Here is a 23119-nt window from a genome sequence, read left to right as displayed (position 1 = left end):
GCAAGTTGTATGGAGGTAACAGGCATTAACCATCCCTCTCATCTGTGCAAGTACTAACCAGAAACTCTCATCTTATGAGTTAATGTGTTCCAGTTTTATGATCACAAATATAATTTTTAATTGAATCGGAATTTGGCAGTTTTATGTTAATTATAAAGATGTCTAACACGTGGTTTTATGTTAATAAATATAATTTTTTATTGAATGGATTGAAATTTTGCCAGATAATTTCAGACCTCGAAAGTTTATTGTATGAGATTTATTTATTGTATTTTTTCAGTTGATTTTTTATTTTCTTTTACCTAGTTTAAAACTTTTTTATTATCTTTTCAACTTGGTTAATATGTTTTTCCCGATATATAATAAAGCTTAGAACAGCGGTGATATTAAGTTTTAATTATAAAAAATATTAAGGTATAAAATTCTGATTTGTGTTTTGGTGCGGTGATTCTCCGTGGAGAAATTTTGTGGTGGTTGTTTTTGCTGTCTTTCTTGTGGTAGCACAGCACATCTAATATGATAGCAAAGGCCAAGCAAATCTACTTTAAAAAGAAATATCAATAACTACGAAAGAATCCAAGCTCATCCAGGTACAGATGATTCAACTCGGAAAATCGGGTTCAGATTTCCTGCCATACATCTGTACAGTACAGGGTACAAAATAGGATAGGGTTTTCGAAATGCGGCCAAAAAAATCTAGTCGCAGAATAATGCGTAATTTGGAAACTTCAAGTGGTGCCCCATATATGATTTGTAGATTTCAAGGGGCGCCCGCGCCCAAATCGGACAGGGATGTCAAAAGGGTCAATGTGCGCTCTCAGAAACCCAACCAGAGACCATGCTGTCATCCATGGGCTTCAAGCCCCCGCATGATCTAGCAACTGACTCAAATAGTTTCTCTATCTCCGGCGCGCACCTTATGAATGATCGATTCCAAAAGTTGTATCTAGGATTCTGCCAAATTCATACAAATAAATCAAAACGATAAACCTGCAGTTAATTCAGATCACGCAATGCAATATTCTTAAAGAGTGATCACCTTGATGAGCTCGATGAAAGTAATCAGAAGGCCCCACGGATGTGGGCGAGTAACAATTAGACGTTCCAAAAGAACTCTTGCAATCTGCTCTTGGATAATTTCCTGCTGACGGCCAAAACCAAAGTAATGAACACAGGCATTTGATGCAACCAAAGTAACTAAATAAATCATTTAATTCATCAAAACTGAAAAGGCCCATTTCATAGATTCGTGAAATCTGGAAAAGGGACCTTTCAAGTGCCCTCTTCAGATACTCGCCACAATACCTCTCGTGGAGCTCTCTCATTGATATAAGATTACAAGGGGTTATGATCAAGAGGGTGCCCGAGATATCTCACAAAAACGAGTACATCTTTTTTCGAACTAAAAATCCATAATAGACCCTGATTCAAATTTTAAGTGCCACTTACCAAGTTATACAACTAGATTCAGTGATTTGGAGGTGTACTTTTCAGAAACTAGATAGATGTGACAGGACAAGATAGAAGACACATTTGCAGCAGCAAAAACCAAACAAAAACCACATTTTACCTGGTTTGATTCAGCAAATAAGTAAAGCAGAACAAAGGAGAAGTAATGCGTGTGGTTATTCGGATAGCGCAGTTGATTAGCAACAGCATTTAGAAAGAGGTATCGGCCCTCTGTGTCTAGGTCCAGTATAAGCGTCTGGTAGATATCTAAAGCAGCATCCACCAAAAATACAGCTAAAGGAACAGTATTTCCTGCCGATTGTCCATGGGATGTTCTTGCCTGCAGCTGCTGGATGGCCTATATAACAATAGAACTTCAGTGAAGCCATTTTTAAAAGAAAGAAAGAAAAGAAAATGATGAAATAAAGATAAGAATCCATTGTTTTGCTGCCTATCCCTTCACTTATGGAATTCCACCTGACTAAACTAAAAATCAACCAAAACTTCACAATCTAAACAGAACAAAAATGTCAATAAAGGGCATCAGCAGGGAAAGAAATGCAAGCATTCTCTCAAGGTATTTAGATCATTTTCCTAGTATGCTATCATCTTCTGCATTAGGAAAATCCTCACAGCAAGAGAAACTAAAATTATCAATCCATATAGTAAAAAACAAAAAAGGCTAAAATTCCAAACGTTTAAACACAGAAAAAAACCATACTATACAAACATAGATAACAGCAGATTGTCCGCAAGACAACAAAAGGACAACACATGAAGAAAATGGCTAACAGAATAGACATACCTGCATTCCAGCATAAAGGACAAGGGAGTTGATCAACGGTACATTATAACGGGTTCCGGCAGATGCAGCTTCACTAGGTGAAAGGAGCAATCTCTGCTTCAATTCAGTCAGGAAAGAAGAACCCTGTTGCCTAGTCTGCAGACATTCAAATTAAATAACTAAGAAAAAAATACTAACAAGGATGATATCAAAACAATATGCGGCAGATCAGGATGTGAATGCTTATAATGGTGTGTAGTGTGCGAAATAGAACAAAAAATGTCAAGCAAAAATGATTGCAGAAGGTGATAAAGGTAACGGATGTATATGAAGAAACATGTGTTTTTATGTAGTTCAAGAACCAAGAGAAAACATCAAACTGTAGCATAAAGAGGGCGAACAGAAAATACCTTGAGATACTCATCTACATCAGCTTTCATCTGCTTTACTTTAAGAGCTGCATCAACCTCAGAGAGAATGTGAGGAGGTTCCCTAATTTCCGGAAGCAAATCAATCTGAAAATTTTAAACAAAGAACCAAACCCTCCGAGATCAAATTACACAACCATGAAAGTCATTACAGGATTTGTTAGATAAGTAATTGATTATTGAATAAAAATAACAGACCTTTAAGTTGGGAGTTGATGGATCTGGAAGCCTCATATTGAGGGGGAAAGCACTGAGAATAATATTACGCATTTGTATGCAGCTTGGAGGAATCACATCACAGAAAGTGAAATGGTAATCACAAAGGAACTCAGGGAAATCATGTAGCAGCACCAAAAGCACCCTAAGTGTACCTTTATATAGCAAGTGAACCTACAAAAAGGAACTAGATCAGACACATCATATTAAGTTAACAATGAGCTGCAAGAACTGGGGTTAATGCAAGTGACATACTGGCACTGCCAGCTCGGCATTCCTCAAATAGGGCTCCAGGAACTGGAACAAGTCTACCAGCAACCGCTGAACATAGGGCCAGCCCTTCTGTGCATTTCCTATGAGTAATCTTGGCATGAAACTCCTATGACTCACCAATGAGAGCCATACATAGCTGCAGAAGCATTTTGACCAAATAAGTGATGCATGAAAAGCAAGGGAAAAGGTACTTTCTGAGTGTAAATTGCCAATCCTGAATAGATAAAATCTATGGCACAACAAGTATGACAGATGATGAACTAGATCTCTTTGCTCGTAAGTTAAAAGAATCATAGCTGTGAATGGAGTGGGGAACAATGCACATCACAAAAATTTGGTTCTTCCCATGTACTGCATAACATTGGAAGCTTGTAAAAACGAGGTATGAGCATCTATTATCTACCATCAACATTGTACCTTATTCTTTATCACCAGAGAAACAACTTGACAGAACTTTCTACACCAGTTAAGAAAACCACAGCATTTCATGACAGGAATTTGAAAATCCAATTTATCGACAGTATTGAAACTGCATTCCTCATATCGGTGAAACATTATACAAGATTGCTCACCATCATGTGCTGGATTCACTACCATCAATATTAGAAATTCAGAAAGAAATTTCCTTGATTGTAATTATAGGTGGCTATTGTCTTTCTTGAAAACATCACTTCCCTACTCCTTGTGATTTTGTTAATGGAATTTTTCCCTAGGGTCAACTTTGAGATCTGTTTCCTCCCTCATCTTCCCTTTTGTTTCTGTTTGGATGGAGGGAGGACAGGTACAGTCTTGTTTAATCAAGAACTGAAAGGATCATGGAAGATGGTCAAAAACTAAGAATAGTCTAGATGCAAATAAAGAAGTCTACAACCATGGAACAAGCCTAAACATAAGGACCAGAAATAGAACAATTTTACACAACCCTCCCAGTATGTTAAATGGGTGTAACTGAATGAGGCATCTAGCGAGTTAGCAAAATTGTATTCTTGTATCCTACTTAAAGACATGGTCTCCAACCCATATATTTCTGTTATGGATGCCTTCTTTTATGCCAGCTACTTTACAAAAAGAAGCTCGATGTACCTTTCAAGATATTGTTATATTGTCTACGATCTTATCAAATAGCATTAGCTAGTAGTTGCAAAGTTCATGATACAGACCTGAAACCAGGAACTTTAAGGGGCTGCAGACTGTGGAATGCACCAGCAAAGGCTGTCAAGATCTGTAGCATGTGCAATTAACATCAGTGAGCATATGCTTCTTTGAATAGGCACAATGATGTCTGAGGGAGTCCAAATAAGCAATACCTGAAAGTTTACACCATCGACAACAGGCTCCGGGGAAAGGAGATCTTGAAGCCAACTTATAAACAATCTGAAATATGGTCTTGCATTAAAAGAATTTTTCTTCTCCTCTGAATCCTTTTGTATGAATTTCACAGTGATGGACAAGATCTGTTGAAATACCATAAAAATCTAAGAAACAGAGCAATGGTAGTGATTTTGCTCCAAGATAAAATTCTAATGATCTTGATGTAACTGAAAAATGCAAGCCCCTATGGATAAGATTTACCTTTGACAAAGGAAAGAGTTTGCTTGATCCCTGCTCCACCTGATGAGACGAAGTATAAAATGAAAGATGTTACAGCATCATAAACTAAATACAAGATCAAAGGAACAGCAGTACAATGCTGTTAATTAGAATAAAAGCTTACCTTTAGGATTGCAATGACCAATTTTGCATAGATATCAATAGCAAGGAAGGAGAGATTCTGCATTTGATGAGGTGATTGCAGTACACTGGAATTGATCACCTCAGAGGACAAGCAGTGCGCAACAGAGAGCTCCTGAAATATTTTGTAGAAATTATAAAATTGCATCTTGAAAATTATCCCTGAAATATAAGTTAAAAGGAAAGGAAAAGTACCATGAGTGCGCGAAAAAAGCGATCTGTCACCTCGTCCCCCTTCAGCAATCCATTTTTATGCAGCTGTAAGATGTAATGGGTAGAAGCTGTGTCATTTGCACCAGGAAGTTCACATATCCGATACCATTCCGCAAAAAGCATGGAAACCTACATTTCACACGAAAAATATAAACATCTCAAAAATACCAGAAAAAGCATTAATAATTTTCACACACACTTCCCAACTATTAAAGCAAAACAAAGACAGCACAATGGAGATACATGTCATCAATAAGTGATGTTTGTGTTGCGTAAGAGTGGGGCAGATAGATCAATGTATTCTAAAAATCCTTTTACCCATAAGATCACATGGCCCCTTATAATCTCAATGTATCTTCCAAGAAATGACCTTAGAGAAGCTCAAAACACTTTGATCAATCTCAGACAGCAAGTGGCATCGCTGTCAGGTTTCAGCAATTACAGCAAGCTAGCAAAGCAATAGACTTCCCCAGGTAATGTAAGGAAAGAACAAAAAAAAAAAAAAAACTGCTTGCAAATGCCAATTAGAGAAAAATCTAAGAGCCCTAAACTTCTCATTAAACTATTTGAGCTCCAGATACCTGCTCATGAAAACCATCTGGTTCCACAGGTTCAATGTTGCTATATTCTTCCCTGCTAGCTATCAACTGATTGGAAGGCTGTTTCCAAAAAATAAAAAAGTATGAAGTTCAAGAATCAGACCAAGCACAAAAGGTAGTGATGTATAAACCATGCAATCTCCACTGACTTTGTCTCTAGACTGTCTTGTCTTGTCCTCCTTTCCAAGAGCTGGACTAGTTAGAGCAGCTGCATTGACACCAGGATTCCTAGCAATCTCAATAAGCTGTTGTAATGACTCAGATGATCCAGGTTTTGCAGCAAGCTATAAGTCAGAATCACCAAGAAAAGTCAAACAAAACAGCATATAATGAACTCCTAACATAAAGATGTAAGAATACAACCTTGGCCAGAGCATCGACAAGATTGTGGAGTTCAGAGATGACACTGGATTCTTCAACAATCAAAGCTTGGATGAGGGAAACAGCGAAGTCCATTGCCACCTCTGGACATTTTATGGAATTAGTTAATCAAATCAAGTGCGATAATGTCTACCCATTATACAATAAGAATTCCCTAGACGTACTATTCCTTCCCCCATCAATGAGTTTTGCCATATGAACATTGTACTCTGCAAGGTTGAGCAATTCACTATGCATCAGGCCAAGGGTAATATCTTTATTGAACTTTCGCTCCTCATCTGAGTAAATCACCTGTAAAAAATAGAAAACTGGTGTAATTAACATCCATAAATGCAAATAGAAGAACAATTAAACAAAATCAAGACAAGAAAAACTTGTTATCGTTTGAATTAAAGAGGAAGAATATAAGTTACTGCATCTGGATACCGACTCACTCTGCTACCAATAGTCATGACTACAATACAAAAGAGCTAGAGAATGTCATGAACAACCTAATACATAAAAAGTCAGTAAGGCATACCCAGCTAGTGAGTTCTTTAACCACAAGCTTGCACACATCACGAATAGCAGCCAGAATAGCAAGGCAGGCATTAACGTGAAAACTGTTTGATGCATTCTCATATAAACCCTTGAAAACCTGTATGACAATTAGAAAAACTCTACTCATGAAAAACATAGAAAAAACTATGAGCAATTGTTTAGTTCAATGGATATTAGAACAGCCAGAAGAAATCATTAGTGAACAAGAAGCAGCAACCACTATAACCAGACAATAGAAAATATCATAAGTAGTCAATGAAAAAGGAAGCACACCTTTTGTGCTACAGCCAAGGCAGCCTCATCTCGACTGACACATCTACTTATGATTTCAGGAACCTCTGCAACTACCCCCTGAACACCAAAAGGACAGTTATATTTTAGATGACCAAACTCAGATTCACATAAAAACAATAAGAGACGTAAGAAAATTAGGTGTGGGCAGAAGAATATATTTCAGAACCATATCAACAGATAGTGTAAAAGGATACAAAATTAGATGACAGTCAAGAATGTGTGATTTGGTAGCAACACATAGCAAAAGGAATGGAAAAAAGCAGTACCTGGATTTCAGCTTCTCTAGAATCACTAGTCACCAAAGTCTCCAACTGAAACCATATAAGATGGGATATCAGCAGAAGAATATAACCTTTTTCAGTGCAACAACTAAAACAAGTACATGCAAGAAGATCAAACATCATTGCAACAATGACATCACAGAGGCCACTGGTTACAATTACATCCCCTATCCCTTAGCCTAATTGGGAAGATAAAACATTTGACCTGGGTGCATGTATATATTATTCTCCCAAAACCATGTCCAAAAGAAAGGATGGGTGCATCTTACATAAAAACAAACTCACCTAGGCATACAACTAACCACTTGCTCTGAAACATGACAATCAATAAAATGGATGTGGCGATTTAGACACAAGCAAAAGGATTCAAACAAACCTTCTGCGCAATAATCTGGTACTTGTCCAATGCATCCCTAGTGTTCAATGAAGCATCTGCAATGCTACTCCCAACACGCTCAGAAGCAACTGGTGAAGATGACGGTTGGGAAGAAACTCCCGCTTCCTTCAGACAAAAAGGTACCACAAATTTAAAAAAAAAAAAAAAAATTGGCCCCAACCATGTCAAATCAAAACATAAGTAGCAAAATTTCTTCCAACCTTTACAACATCTGAGGATTCCACTGGACTAGGTTCAGAGGAAGTGGTAGCAGGAATCGAAGCACTGGTGGAATTGTTTTCAGAACTTTGTTGGATAACACCATCAGCTGTCACACTATGAATTGAAGCAGCACTGAAACATAAAATGCAGAATTTTGAAACTTCAGCATTCAAAATTTTGAAAAACCAGAAATATCAAGTACCAATAAATAACCATAGAACACCTAAGAAGTGCAGCTGAATTAGATTCAATAGCTTCTGAAGCCACATCCAATGAAACTGAACCGTATGCACTAGCAAGACCAGTAGCACCAGAAGAAGGAGAACCCGTAGGAATGACATTTGAGCTCTGGCTAGATTGGTTTTGCCACGGAAGCCGAACAAAATCCTGCATACAACAGGGAAAAGGAAGGAGGGAGTTCAGGGAGGGAATTATTAACTTTTAAGTGCTTTCTTTCTGAGAACCACACATACCATATGGAAGAGATCAACTGGCATTTACCTCATAAACTCGCTGTTGAGAGAGAGTCAAGTGACCAGGCTTGGGGCGAAGGGCCTCAGGTACAACGCCCATAGAACTTTGGGTGTACATGTTTGCATCAAAAAATGCTGGACCAACACCATCTCTATGCTTCCTTCTTAGAAGTTGTTGAGCTATTTCCGTGTCAATGGTTTGTATGGCCTGCATGAAACACCCATGACAAGAGGACTACATTAATCTGCCACATCTTTGATCAGATAGTGTAGAGCTATTTCGTGATGATTTTTTCATATTATTTATGTGAACAAGCCCAAACTAATATTGATTTGCTGCATACCATGCCTGGTTCTTTCTCAACAAAAGAAAACACATAACTAGAATGAAAATAATGACTGGACAAGGATAAGCAACCAACCAAGAATAGAGAACATTAGCCAACAACAAACAATACCAAAGCAAAAACCTTACAAACTAGAACTTAAATTCTACTGAAAATTAGCTAAACACACTCCTGAAAGTGTCATAGAAGCAAAGTTCCATATGGAAACCAAAAGGACCACCCAATACCACAGTTTCCTCAAATGTGAATAATTTTTAAGATTCAGGATTTTAATTCCATCCAATTAACTTTTTAGTGCCCCTAAAAAAGCATCTGATATATCCTACTCTCCCAGAGTAACTTCATATACAGCCATGATATGTTGCAAGGACTCCGCTTTGTCCAGTCACACCTATGTTGACATGACACAAGTAAATTGGGAGACACTGACAACAAGCAGCTTATGAATCTTGATGGCAGAGACATTGAGCGCGCACGCGCGAGCGAGAGAGAGAGAGAGAGAGAGAGAGAGAGAGAGAGAGAGAGAGAGAGAGAGAGAGAGAGAGAGAGAGAGAGAGAGAGAGAGAGAGAGAGAGAGAGAGAGAGAGAGAGAGGCAAGATACTAAATAACAAAGAGGGTTTTTCAGACAGCAGTAGTGAGTGTGAGCAAAACAGTAGCACTTAAACCAAGGTTACAAAGCCAGCCATTTTGTGTATTCAAATTGCCCAATTTTTAAAGCATGATTTTGTAATGGAGGAGTTGCAACAGTTTTGAACTAACCTAAATAAATACAGCCCTCGTGTAAATAATGCCCAATTCAAAATGAGTCTATTCCTGGTAAGCAGAAAATCCAATATTCTAAAACTAAATATGTGGATATTCATGGTTAACACATTCCCTTTTTCATTTCCAAATTTTGGACAATGCTAAGTCACCATTTCCTAAAATTTAAAATTTACCAGTTTTTACACTTAGATCACACCTGTTGCACATGCCCAAGTAAAAAGCAACATAGTGGATGATACATGTCAGGCTCTTCATCCCACACCAACAAACAGGTGCTTCCAAGGAACACCTTAACTAACCCTTGCCTACTCTAAACTACTACTGGGATCTTGACATGAGCACCATAAATGGGGGAGAGCCAAACTCATTAACATTAACTAGTATAGACATGATGCATAAATTATATGCATGCCATATTACTCAAGAATAAAAACACCCCCAAACTAAGAAGTGGTTAATGAAGTAGGTGTATATCAAAGCTAAAACCAGAACCTTATCAGTAGCAGCCTGTTCGATCACCGCACACCCAAGATCAAGGTTATCATTAGTAACAAGTTGCACAGCATGCTCCAGAATTTCACTTGTTAAGGAGAAACCCTGAACTGAATTCCTTAGCTGACTTGATATTGAACTACGTAATGGCTCCTGGAAAAAAGAGAGCACCAATTTCTCGTAATGAGAAAAAAGAATATCAAATAAAATGATCTCGCTTCAAGTTCCAAATAAACAAAGGAGAAAGAAGAGCTAAGAAGTTCTGTGACAGAAAAGACCTTGCATGTTACATGAGCTAAGCTTCCAGCCAAACTGGCAACCATTAAGTGCGCTGCATTATATATTCGTGTTTCATCGGATTCCATGGCATAATCCTATAATTGAGTAAGACATGATTGGAAGGCATTAGAACATGTCTGAGAAATAACAATGTTAAAAGTTTCTAAAACATGTGGATATATTTGATTCCAGATAACAATGCTATGGTTAAGAGACAAAATATGAATGTGTTAGCAACTGAAGAAAAGAGAATTTTGATCAAGATGAGATGACAGTGCCTGTGGAGCTTGCTGCCAAGATAGATACAGCAAGCCCCGGTATATATGGCACTAAATTCTTTGTTTAAGTCAACGTCCAAACCTTCAAAACAAGCTCTTTTGTTGTCTGTGTTGCAATAGAAACACTTCTCTGAACAATACCAGACACAATATCTTTGATGGCTCTGTCCATTACAGCAGGAACCAGTCTGTAAATTGTTAACGAGATAAAGACTATCAGACAAACACGAAACAAAGTAACTATAAAGCATGATGAGACTAATGTAGAAACAGTTTGAACCTTTGAAAATGCACATGTAAGCCCCAAGAATTTAACTTCTGATTGATAATAACATGAGTTCCGATGTTAGGTATTGCTGTGGGAAGCTGCAAACACCAGAGAACTTGTAAATTAGAGACCAATAAGTCAGTCTATTGTCAGACTAACAGCATATGAACTTCAATGCACCTGACTGGCTGGAAATGTTGACTGGGATGGAGTAGCTTGGAATAGTCCTTGTGCAGAAGGGAGCTGATCAGACAAGCCTAATGCAGCTAGTTTTTCATCCTCCATCAATGTACCCGAAGAAAGATGGACGGGAGAGGTGTACTTAAGACACCAAGCAGATTAAACCTCAGAAACATATCAAAAGCTGCTTGGAAAAAAATAGAAAACCAAATGCACACAAACCTGAGATAACATATGAGTATGAACGCCAGAATTAGGTGGGCTTGCAACCTCAAGTGGTAGCTCAACATGATTTAGGGGAGATATAATTCCAGATTTAACTTCTGGAAGCATCTGCGGTTGGGATGCTCCTACATCTTTATTGGAAAAATCAGGATTCCCTTCGATTTCCCTTTTCCGGTCCTTAAGAAGAGAAGTCGGTGCTATGTCCTTCATATCTACACCAAGGTTCTTGAACAATACCTGAAGTGCCAGAAGAATATTATTAACAAACAACCAGAAACAGCATCATCATGGTAGGGCTTCTATAACCAAAAAAAATGTACAAGCAGTTGGCAAGTGCTGATTGTATTCCAATACCTCTATATCAAATTTGAGGTTCATTTTCAAGTTCGGCATTGAGTAGATCTCAGCCAGCAATCCAAGAATGCCAATAGTCCAAGGATTAGGAGGTTGGTATGCTAGACTGTTTTGGCATGGCTCTAGAACCTGCAGCAAGCAACAGAATGTAAGAATTATACAGCAACCAAATTCAGAGACATTCATATTGTCAACATGCATACCTTGGATGTAAATGGTATAACTGCAATCATCAATCCCTTCTCATATGCCTGCCCAGTGACAAGATTAACTCGAGTGAATATATAATTCTTAATTGATAAAAAATAAAGATGAAAAAGAAAAATCGAATGAGGACTTATTATTAAAGAACAACACTTCTCCATCTAAAAGAATCACCTCCATGATCAAAGATTTGGGATCTATCTCACGTGCCCTCAGAACTTGGTTCCTTCCAATAGTTAATTTCCCAAGCCAGCTTCCCAAATTTTTAAGCAATGAACGCTCTTCTGAACTAGATTTTATAAGCTCTGATCCCAAAAGAACCTGAAAACAGAACAAAAGGTAATACTTATCTATTCTACTTTTAAACTGAAAAGGACTTATTCATGTAAATTGATTTTCAGAAAATGAAGTTGCTTAACAATGCCCAGAGCACAAAGTACACATCATGACACAAACCTTGCAGTTTTCATAGGTGGCTTGGACAATCTCCTTATTTAAAGCTTTTGAATTAACTTTATCAAGGAACTTCAAGTACAAATCATGAAAATTGGGCTCAATGCTTGCTCTGAATGAAAACATTAATCAAGACCCATAAGGAAGAGGAAACAACACAAATAATTAACATATTACTTAAGCATAGAGATAAATATGCATAGAAAAAATTACCCAAAATAAAGAATCGGGAAAGGAAAATTGGAAGAGGGTTCTGACCTTTTCATGACCATGTACTGCGCAAACCAGGGATAGTACTGCTCCTTTAGTATTTCAGTAAATTCTTTTGCTTTAGGTTCAACATTTGCAACTGAAATATTATTAATCATGAATGATACTTTGTCATGAATCTCTGATGCTGGAGCCTGTAAACAAAAATTAAAACCAAATAACTACAGTGCACAAGAAAATATGAAATTATTTATCTTTATTAATATGATATTTGAAAGAGAAGTAAAAGGCTTAGGACTCCTTCATACAAGGAACAAATATGAAAACAAAATAATTCAAAGAGAAATTAATAAGAAATTAACTTTGCAATGTTAAAGGCCATCAGAAAAAATTCCTGCAAGCAAACACCATGAGAAGACCAAGATTAAATTATATCCACAACAGCTTCTTTAAGAGTAATTTTTTTAAAATTCTCTATTTTTAAATGTAGAAATATTCCAGATTCAAGGACCATTCTCTTTCCAAGCCACAAATGCAAGGGTAAAAGCTCCTCTACCCACTTGGAAACACCCTCCTATTTATCCAACAAAGGCTAAGGGCTTGCAACACAACAACCTTATTAGCGAAGCATACAAAGAAAGCTTCCCAAATGCTAATAAAGATGACACTCATCATTACATGATGTGCAGTGCCCCCCATAGCATACAAATTGCTTGACCACCAATAACCAAGGCCCATTGAAAAGGAAGATTCAGGGACATATTACATGGTAAAAGCTAGAGTAGATGGCTCAGCTCGGCCCCTTATGAAACAAATTGCCACTGTAGAATTTAAAGACTTCAAAATAAATACCAATTTTTTGAAACTTCCTAACTTCAAAAGAATAGAAAGGGTAGCTCCATTCAAAGTTTAATCCTTAAATGACCAAGAAACCTTTTCTTTCCCAAATAAGTTATCAGCATAAATAAGGTGTGAGGATAGTAGTTACAAGTAAAAAAAAAAAAAAAATTCCTTGACGGATAAAATTAATAGGGGAAAAAAAGGCAGTAGCTTGTATTCAATTTCATACTTAAAGGGGCCTCTACACATCTCTAGAGAAAAAATTGAATGCTACCATAGGCCTCCAGACATTATCTGTAGAAAATACCACCACTTATGTGAAACGTAGTACCTCTATTGGTGTTTCTCTTCTCTCAGCAGCAGCCATAAGTGTTTCGATGTTCAATGCAGAGCCAAACCCTGTATTGAATATTGATCCATAAATAATGTTAACAAAAGCATGTTTAAAACAGTTGAAGATATGGTAGATTAATGCAAATATCATGATCATTTAATGAGCTTACTGGTGGAGGTAACTGCTCGGAAAGGACGGACAGAACCAGGAGAAGACAACAAAGCCGAAGAAGTAACTGTACCCTGCAATCACAACTTAAGAATAAGATGAACTATAGGAATGAAATTCAAATATTAGCCCCATCACATTAATTGATAGCGGAGGCTACCTTCTGAATGCTAGAAACATCACTTGAGGGGGCAACTGAAGATTGCACACTGGAAGATAGAAATTGTTTACTCTCATTAAATGGAGCCGCAGATGCAAATTGTTTAGTCTCATTAAATGGAACAGCAGATGCTTTTAAACGGTCATCAAGAGAACTTTCATGTCTCTGTTGAAGATGGAGTGTAGAGGAAAGCTGCTGCCCAGCCTGTTGAATATTAATGCTATTTGACTGCAATGTTGACACAAGGTTAGACAACAAAACTACAAAGGCTGTTGAGACTATTAATTAGTTTGACCAACTAGTTTAGCCCCTAATCTAGTTGCAGTTATGATCAGATTATGATATAAAAATGTCATATTTCAATGGACAAACAAATTTGAAACAGAAGCAGTAATGTATTGATAAGACAATGCAATGGGATCAAGGAGCTGGAGGTACAATGGTCCCAGTGAGAAGCAGATGCAGAGATGGTGGTGCCAAGAGTGTAGTGGTAACATACAAATTAAAAGTTTTACCTGAACATGGAACACCAGCTCAAAATGTCCCCGATCACCTTAATTTTATTTCTTTAAGAGGGTAGTCAAAATACAGACTATTAATTGGAGCACTAAACATCCTTGAAAAAAGTTATGAGATATCTGATGCATTCACATGAGACAATATAAAATCCAGAGAATGTTCATAGTTGCAATCCATGGTTGAAAATAAAATGAAAGAAGAATCAGATGTGCTATGATTTATGTATTTTGCAATAAAGAGATGGGCATGCATGTGTGCCCAAAACTTCAGCTCCCTGACACTATTGCACTGACTTATCACCAATCGCTACTTCTACTGCAAATATGTTTCTGGATTGAAAACAAAGGTTAATAACAAAATTTTAAAAATTCCACCACATCAAAGAAACTAATTTTCATGTGAATTTTAATCTAAATATCTTAGATGGAACCCTTGCCAAATCTTTATGCATCAAGTTTCCATCATTTTAAACAAATTATGCCAAATATCTTCTGAACATCTCAGGTGTAAGCTTGTCAAACATTCATGAATCCAGTTAAAGTTATTAATGCACAAGACAAAAGAAGGAGCACAAATTCTAAGCATCAAAAAAAAAAAACACAGTTACTAACCTCTCCATTTACTGAGGCAGCCTGATACAAACCATGGTGATGAGCAGCAGAAGCATTGTTAATTCCATCTGATTCCAAATGCCCTGACGAAATCCTGGCAAGTGCTCGTTCAATGAAAGCAACAAGCTCAGCATGAGTGCCACGCAGATGAGATATTTGTAAGATGTGATTGCAATACTGTGGCCATTCAATCAAACGATCCACAAACTTCTCCAAAGCCTTGGTCCCAAACACAAACATCTGCAAACAGTAGTCATACACGACATTATATATATGCATATAGATAGATAGATAGATAGATAGATAGAATGGTTGAATGTCGCTTAGGGATGATGACAGACTTTGGAATCTGGAGGTTTCCGAAGTGCGTCTAAAACACCACGCAAGGCAATCCCAAGAGTGAGATGAGTTACAAGCTGGTGCTTGATAACAGAACCTGAAATGCAATTCAAAAACACAACCACATAAATCTGCTGAACACATTCCAAATCACATTTATTTGCATACGTATATATATCTCGAGATTACTTAAAGCAGGTACTGAAACTCCAAGCCAAAGTCATGCAGATATTCACAGCTTCATGCCTCATGCTACAAAAATGCAAATACCAGTAGCAATCACAGGCAAATAGATATCTGATTTTATAAATGGATTTTCATTCAAGCAGTAAGCAGTCAACTTCTTCAATCAAGTTGTATGCAATCAAATAAAAAATATATTCTGAAATGCAAACTTATATCAGCTAAACTACATAGAATTCATCACAATATTTTTTTTTCGAAAGAATGATACAAAAAAATAGGTGTGCAGTTGTGAATTACACATATCAAAAATCAAATACCATAACATTTTTCTACAAAGGGGTCCTATTTTGGACAAGCAAATACATGTTGAAACTCCAAACTCATGGACAGGCAAAAGGAGGTTCAATATGATTAAAAACAACAAAGTATCTGATAGCAGAGTTAAAATTGCACAAGCAGCACCAAGAACTTGAGCTCTTAAGCATAATTATTACAACACAGCCAATCAAGGTGACTTGATACCAGGAATTGGACTAGAAGGCTAGAAAGATGAGCCATGCTATTAACTTTAACCTCTGCAATGAAGCTCACCAAAAAGAAGAGCAGCAATTTTTAGTTGCCTTTCTGGATACTTAGGGAAGAATCTATATTCTTCAAATAGATTGCCAATCATGCACTCAAAAATCAATTGTTCCCTGTAAGTGATTTCAACAAGTGATTAGTCGTACCACTGAAACCAAAAGTCTCTGATAGGACCCGCAAAAAAAATAAAAAAAAATTAAACATCAAAACCCTCAAATGAACACCACAAAAATCATCTAAAACTAAGATGATACAGTTCCAAAAAGGTATCATCAGCTTTCACACTAACACCGGATTGAGACTATTTTTCATACTTGTCTGTCAAAAAAACACTGATAAAAATAACTACAATAATTTCAAATGCTTGGAGGAGACAAACACATGCAACGTATGCAAGGAAAAACAATCCAGGATGTATGAACAAAACATGGAGTAAGAATCAAACGTATTTCTTCACCAAAATTATTGTGGTTAGTATAATTTTAAGGCTAACTTCCACCACTCTATAAATGCATTTATTATAATTAGATTACTAATAAAGTTTAAGGACATGGGATGTAGAGTCTGTTTGGGAACGCAAACAACATTCCCTCAAATTTTGATTTTTTTTTGTTAAAAATTATTTTTTTATGTTTTCAGATCATTTTGATGCCTAATATCAAAAAAAATTAAAAAAAAATATTATTCTGATGCATTTCTAAGTGAAAAATACTTTGAACCGCATTCACAACCACAATCTCACAGACACCAGTAGTAAGATTCCTAAGGAAGCACATGCTTTATAAAGATTTAACATTATACCTTTTCACAGGAGATTCCTTGAATCGAGCAAGCATTTGAACCATGGAATCTATTGTCAGATGACCAGAAAACATTTGATGGAAATAAGAGTTTGCCTCTGCCTCAACATCATCTGAAAACCCCTCAGGGGTAGATGAATCTGCCGAGCTACCATTCTGCAGCCTTGGATTAGAGTCCATAACTGTTACATGCAACCTTTCCATTTCCTCAGAAAGTTGGGTAGATATAACTAAACTGCTATGGGCTTTAAGGACCTGAAAAGTATGCAGAGATTTAGAATATCAACATGCAATTGTATGGAGAAGACCAGAATAAATTAAGTGTAGAGGTTAGAACCTTCAGGAAGGATGAACCAGTCTCTGAATAAAGATTCACAATGGTACTTTGCGAATGAATAGGTTTGGCAGAAAAATCCTGTGATCCACCAGGCTGAATCTCCTTAAGAAACTTGAGACATTCCTGCACAGTTGGAAAATACACACCATGTCATGTATAGCTATTTCCATCACTAAACTGTAATTTAACTTGGCCATAGTAAAATGCATTTAGAATCCCAGAGATAAGATTTGGCAAAACCAAAAGTTATCGGCACCTTCATGAGGAATTTAGAAGGACAGCTGAACATTACCTCGAAGAATGAATCCTTGTATGTAATTAAATTATTACCCAGCCACTTTTCAAGGTCTATAAGCTCTTTTCTTGAAGCAAGGGCTGCTAATCTAATACCAGAAGGAAAGGGAATCATGTCTAATACTGATGACAAAATCTGCGCAAGGAACAAGAAATATGAGCTCCGAATTAATCGTGCACAAAACTAGCAACAAAGAAGCATAACTAAAAGATGAATCCAGAAATGAATAAATCAGTAAGAATAATGCAAGGTTATGGAAAAAGTTCCCACAAAAGGGCAGCTTTAAAATTTTGCTGGACGTGATGGAACTGTGAAACAGCTAGAACAAAAAACAAATCGTGAATCCTCTCCATTAACCTTTAGCTCTTGACAAGCATCCAATATCTCAGTCATGATGTTTGGTTCAACATTGTGAGCATCTACAAATCCCCGCAACACAAGATTAGGGTTCAGATGCCAGAGGTAAAGCATCATACCACTACCAGCAGCACTTCTGATTATAAGAGGGAAAACCATAAAAGACACTTCATATTGGAGGAGGCTGTAGGCAGTCTGCAATAAGAGAGGTAAAATTGATCAGCCAAATAAATATGTAGGATATAATTCCAAGAATCATGAATAAAACAAGAGAAGTACATTGATATGTGACATCCCAAGAAGCAACAATTCTGGACAGTGCTTGAGAGGATACTCAAGCATTGATCGAACAGAACTAGCATGACCCCTCTCAGCCAGTTGACAAAGCATATCCAAAAGGTCAAGGCACACCCACGCATGATTAGAATGCCCAGCTTGAAGCTTATGGCCATGCAAAGCATCAATATAGTTCTGCAAGAATAGCAAATAACTTTTCATTATTAGAAAAGGGATTACCTCAGAACAGAAGCAAAAAAAAGGGTACAAAGGCACCATACCAGCTGCCTTCCAGAATGGGCAAAGGTAAACACTTCTGGCGGTGCCAGTACTGCATGTTTCAGAAAAGATAGCTGACCTTCAGTATTCTTCCAAAGAGACCCATAGATGGCATGGAGAGGGAACGGATCCTGCAAATATCAAAGATACAGATTCATAACCAGACAACAAAAATCCCTGTTTAAGCAATAATTGGCACCCACATGGACCATTAGTTAAAAATATTGCTTAAGAATCATATATGTTAATGATGATCATGTATGTTGCGGCTGTAATTAGCGACGGGGAATGGAGGTGGCCACATCCATGAACAGATGATATGGTGAAAATTCAGAGTGCTATACGTGGCATTATATCTCCTTCCAATGGTGAAGATGACAGGGTCTTATGGAAACTCGCTCCTGGAGGTAACTTTACATGCAAAAGTTTGTGGGGATCAATAAGAGCATAGAACTGTAGAGTTGAGTTGTTTAAGCTGACTTGGGGTCTCTATATGTACCTAGACAAAGTTTCGATGCTTGGCTGCCTATCCTAAATAGGCTTTCTACTAAAGTTCAACAAGTGAGAGTGGGGATAAATATCGAGCCCCTATCTGTTCTGTGAAGTCAAGAGAGGGAAGATGGGATCATATGTTTTTTACTTGCTCGTTTGCTAAAGATGCTTGGAGTTCTATTTTCCAATTGTGTGGAATTCAAAGAGCTGTAGGAGATTGGCAATATGAGTTTGATTATGCCAATAGAATTTTGAAGAAGAAGTGCTTTTCTTCTGTTATCCTCGGGCCTGCTTTGTGTGGGGTCATTGATTCTGTTCGGAAGGAGAGGGATGTCGGGATCTTCAATGGAAAAAGCTCCCGAGCCACTGTTGTAGATGCTCAGATTGTTCAATTGATTCAGTTCAGATTGTGCAATACGAGTTTTCTACATGAGGCTTGAAACAATCCTAAAATTTGCTGATCTCGGTAATTTGATCATTATCAGCTTCAATGTTTAGTCTTCATTCTAGCATTGTCTTTGTATTGGTTTCTGGGATTTGTAGCAGGTTTTAGTCCCCTGCTTGGTTGTTTCTTGATGATATAAATATCATTCACAAAAAACAAAACAAAAAACCTTGTATATCCAGAAACAGATCTTGACACGACTCTACCAGTGCAAGTATTTCACATATTACGAAGATGTACCTGGCATGTCTGTCTATATACAGACATCAGAAAGGAAAATGCCTCCTCATTAGGTATGTAAAATCCTTCATGATCCAGGTTTTCAATAACTTGAATCCAGTTAGTACCAGGAGCCTGTAAAAAACATAAATATGCAATGATTTAGGAAACTCCTCTAAGAAAATGTCACATTCAAAGCAAACGGCAAAGATAATAAAAACAGAACTGAACTCACAAGTTGCTTGATAGTCTTTACAAGGACATCAATGTCCCAGGAGCTTAACTGTGGAAGATCAGTTGTAATGTTAAAACCAAGAGCCAAGCCAAACGTTGAAAATGTGCTCTGGTTGTCCTCAAGACCGGTAAGGTTTCGGGCAATTGTTCCAAGTATCTTAGAAATGGTAACTTCTGTCAGTGGAAGAAAAGGGGATAATATTTCTTTGCAGTGCAACACATCAAATGTGCACCCATAGCCTAACTCTTTCACAATATCTCCCAGGCTCATCTCCTCCTCCATTTCAGCTAAAATAGCATCAAATTCACTATCTGTACTTCCATGGAAGAGATCCATATTCCTACAAAACCAAAAAAAGTGCATTGCAGGTATTATAGACCACTGAGTTTTATAGTTATAGTCAATTACCAGGCCAAGTAAGAAATGAGACTACCTCAAAAAATTGGCCTCGCGCAATTCATCAGAAATCAACGGAGTTAAAACAAATGGGACAACATCTTTGGACTGCATTAACGACAACATCTGCATAAAGTTATCAACATGCTTGGAAAGCCCCTCAGACCGCTGGAGGAACATAACAATATTCTGAATTTGCTCAACAGAGTTCATTGGAACAGGATTTGCACACAATTCCTCAATTTTAGCCAAACAGAACTTCTTGGCTGAAAAACCAACAAGCCCATCAATATAATGTACAATAAAACTCCAACCCAATAAAGTGCAAGAAAAAAAAATTAAAACAACAACTCACCGAACGTCCTGGTATCAGCATTCTCTGATTCAGAGAGCGCGAGACCAGTGCCAATTTTCTCAGCCACAGATAATTTCAATAAATTGGACAACTTCTCTAAGAAATCTTCAGTGATCTCCGTGCTTTTCAAAGACTGACAAAACACGGTAGCAAAATTGGGTTTGTCCAAAACAAACTTGAAAACCGATGCAAGTACAGGTTCCAAATGCAAGTTTTTCAAGTCAGTCTTCAAATAATCCAAACATGTTTGGAGCGTCAAAATACTTCCTTCAAGTTCATACTCCATAAACTGCATTAATCCACGACACCCAAACAAAACCTCTGAATCTTAGCCAGCAACAAATAATTAAATTTAAAAACAAAAACAAACTCTGACCTAATAATAACTAAATTAACTTCCATGTTTAAAATAATTTCTTATTTTTGTTTCCAAAGATAGCCGGTCAAAAAAAGCGTGAAATTTTAGGGTTTTTAGAAAAAAATTAAAAGAGAGAGAAAGAGTGTGAAAAATAAACGATCGATAGCAAAATTAGGGATAATAAAGCAATGTAAAGAGAGTACCTGACAGAGGTCACGAAAGACGGAATCAACGTTAGCTTCGTTCAAGGATTGAAGGAGGAACCGAATCTGACTCGGTACTGTTGAAGATAACTCAATCATGGCGAGTGACTCGGTGAGTGGGAGATAAATTAGGTTTTTTTTAGCTTTTTGGTTTTACAGTGAGAGAAAGCAGGAAGGTGGTGGTTCTGCAGATTTTTACACGAAAAGCAAACTGAGAATTGATGAAGAGAGGTTCTGTTATGTTGAGTGTAACATTTTAGAGCAAATGACAAGTGTGGTGTTTGTCTGGGTTTCGCTACGCTCACCACAGGGTGTGGGTAGGGATGAATATGTCGAGTTATTTACGTGCCACGTAGCGAACAAAAATGATTCGCTTCTCTATGTTTTGCATTTGTATTTGCATTTGCAGGATCACGAAAAATCATAATCATTATCTCTAAATTAATTTTTAATTCTAAAAAAGTCCCTGATACTAAACAAAATTCTTTATAATCTTTAAACAATTGACACTTAGAAGGTTAATAATGTTTTAAAAATATTTTTATTTAATTATATAATAATAAAAGACTCTTGAAATTAATTATCAACCCAATACTTAAATATTTATTTCTAATTATTTAATGTTTTAATTGTTACTAAACAACTCATGTTTCCATGGTAAAATTATATCATAATTGCTTAAATATTAAAAAATATATCTTTTAATTTTTATTATATAATTGAATGTTTTAGGATGATAGTAAAACAATGGGCTCAAATTTTGTAATTAAATAGGTTTATTTTAATTAGAGTAACATGTGTAAAAAAAATGATTAATGTATTTTTTATTTTTTTCTCTTGGTTTGGTGTAGAGTTGTTTCAACATGTTATCTTTTACAAGTGTTCATTTGATAATATGGTGTTATTATAATTTCATTTCACCAGCAAAAACATAAAAAATAATGTTTTTGTTGTGATGCAGCCCATGAGACACCATATTATCAAAAGGTGTTTTGCTCGTTAACTAGTATTTAAAAGGTTCACTAATAGTATTATAAATATTAACAAAGAACATGCATAAATATAAAAAAGAGAATTTTAAAATATAAACTCATGTGTCAATACTTAAATTTTGGTTATAAAATTTCTAAACCTAAACTTTGCATGTTCGTATCTTAATTCTAGTATTAATGTGTTTTTAAGAGTACCAAGAACTTGATGAGTTTTAATGAGCTTTGCTTGATTGTCTTTTATTATTGTCTTTACTAGACTCATGATTATCATAACCTGTCTATTAATATGACATAAAAGCTTATAAAAAGATTTTGAATATAAAAATATGAATCAATATTAATATTTATTTAGTGTGGTCTGATACCATATTTAATTTATAGTAATTTTAATAATAACCAAAGATTTATTAAAATTGATAGGTTTTGATCTACGTATTATAATTTAGGATCCGAGAGTTTTCTCGTGCCTATTAAAAGTATTACTATCTTTAAATGCACCCATCTTGAAAAATGGTTACTCATTATAAAAAATTTATCAATTTGACTTAATGAACTTATTTACTAAGTGTCTCTTTCACTTGATAATAATAATTTTGATTTATATTTAACAAAATCAACTACTATTGACTATAATATCAACCTAATTATAGAAATTTTTTAATTACACAAATATTTTCAATTATTTTCTTGACTCGAATAGCTAATATTTATATGAAAACTATTGGTTCTAATGAGATGGTCCACCATGCTAACAAACTTATCTTTTATTGGATCATTCATCCTTTATTTTCTAAAATTTTAACATTTCTTTATTCAATGGTGTTAAGATTTATCTAAAAATCCACGATATTTTTTATGAATTTTAAAATTACTCTTGCTTCAAACTTTTTTTTAGAAGAAAATGAACTTGTTGGTAATATCCTTTCTTTTCATTTTACACTAAACTTTTCATAATTGATATCAAAATTTATGCAATTATATTTTGTATATGGAAATTTTTTAAAATCCTTTAGCTCATTTGATGG

General features: G+C 36.2%; 1 protein-coding gene across 2 annotated transcripts; it reads right to left on the bottom strand.

The window, feature by feature from the left end:
• Nucleotides 1-517: 517 nt before the first annotated feature.
• On the bottom strand, nt 518-21423 carry LOC105120772 (CCR4-NOT transcription complex subunit 1-like). Of its 2 annotated transcripts, XM_011019145.1 has the most exons (52): nt 21103-21423; nt 20542-20830; nt 20224-20452; nt 19791-20130; nt 19577-19690; nt 18402-18530; nt 18124-18315; nt 17845-18039; nt 17485-17622; nt 17193-17315; nt 16857-17110; nt 16065-16168; nt 15290-15384; nt 14949-15188; nt 13819-14046; nt 13660-13732; nt 13488-13555; nt 12365-12510; nt 12110-12218; nt 11828-11974; nt 11653-11700; nt 11450-11578; nt 11093-11332; nt 10871-11011; nt 10703-10788; nt 10505-10610; nt 10144-10239; nt 9866-10018; nt 8289-8468; nt 8011-8174; nt 7787-7919; nt 7566-7691; nt 7175-7219; nt 6888-6965; nt 6595-6711; nt 6239-6365; nt 6057-6157; nt 5843-5977; nt 5676-5753; nt 5077-5223; nt 4865-4996; nt 4723-4761; nt 4458-4604; nt 4311-4372; nt 3133-3286; nt 2860-3051; nt 2644-2748; nt 2255-2389; nt 1571-1807; nt 1040-1141; nt 795-954; nt 518-752 (listed from the first exon to the last, which is right to left on the bottom strand). In XM_011019145.1, the coding sequence occupies exons 1-51, from the start codon at nt 21199-21201 to the stop codon at nt 805-807; spliced, it is 7197 nt and encodes a 2398-aa protein (XP_011017447.1). In that variant the 5' UTR covers nt 21202-21423; the 3' UTR covers nt 518-752; nt 795-804. The 2 variants fall into 2 exon arrangements, with proteins under 2 accessions (XP_011017447.1, XP_011017445.1); XM_011019143.1 differs by having other exon boundaries at nt 518-954; nt 21103-21422.
• Between the last annotated feature and the right edge of the window lie 1696 nt (nt 21424-23119).

Source organism: Populus euphratica, unplaced genomic scaffold, assembly GCF_000495115.2.
Source record: "Populus euphratica unplaced genomic scaffold, PopEup_1.0 scaffold6.1, whole genome shotgun sequence".
NCBI lineage: Eukaryota > Viridiplantae > Streptophyta > Magnoliopsida > Malpighiales > Salicaceae > Populus > Populus euphratica.
This window is presented reverse-complemented; position numbering and strand designations above follow the sequence as displayed.

What these genes read in the sequence shown, in the direction of transcription:
- LOC105120772 (XM_011019145.1), bottom strand. Translation starts at nt 21,201, where the DNA reads ATGATTGAGTTATCTTCAACAGTACCGAGTCAGATTCGGTTCCTCCTT. An exon ending in CTGGTTCATCCTTCCTGAAG is followed by an intron (nt 17,111 to 17,192) that starts GTTCTAACCTCT and finishes CATACTTTTCAG; the next exon opens with GTCCTTAAAGCCCATAGCAG. An exon ending in CCGAGCAGTTACCTCCACCA is followed by an intron (nt 13,556 to 13,659) that starts GTAAGCTCATTA and finishes TATTCAATACAG; the next exon opens with GGTTTGGCTCTGCATTGAAC.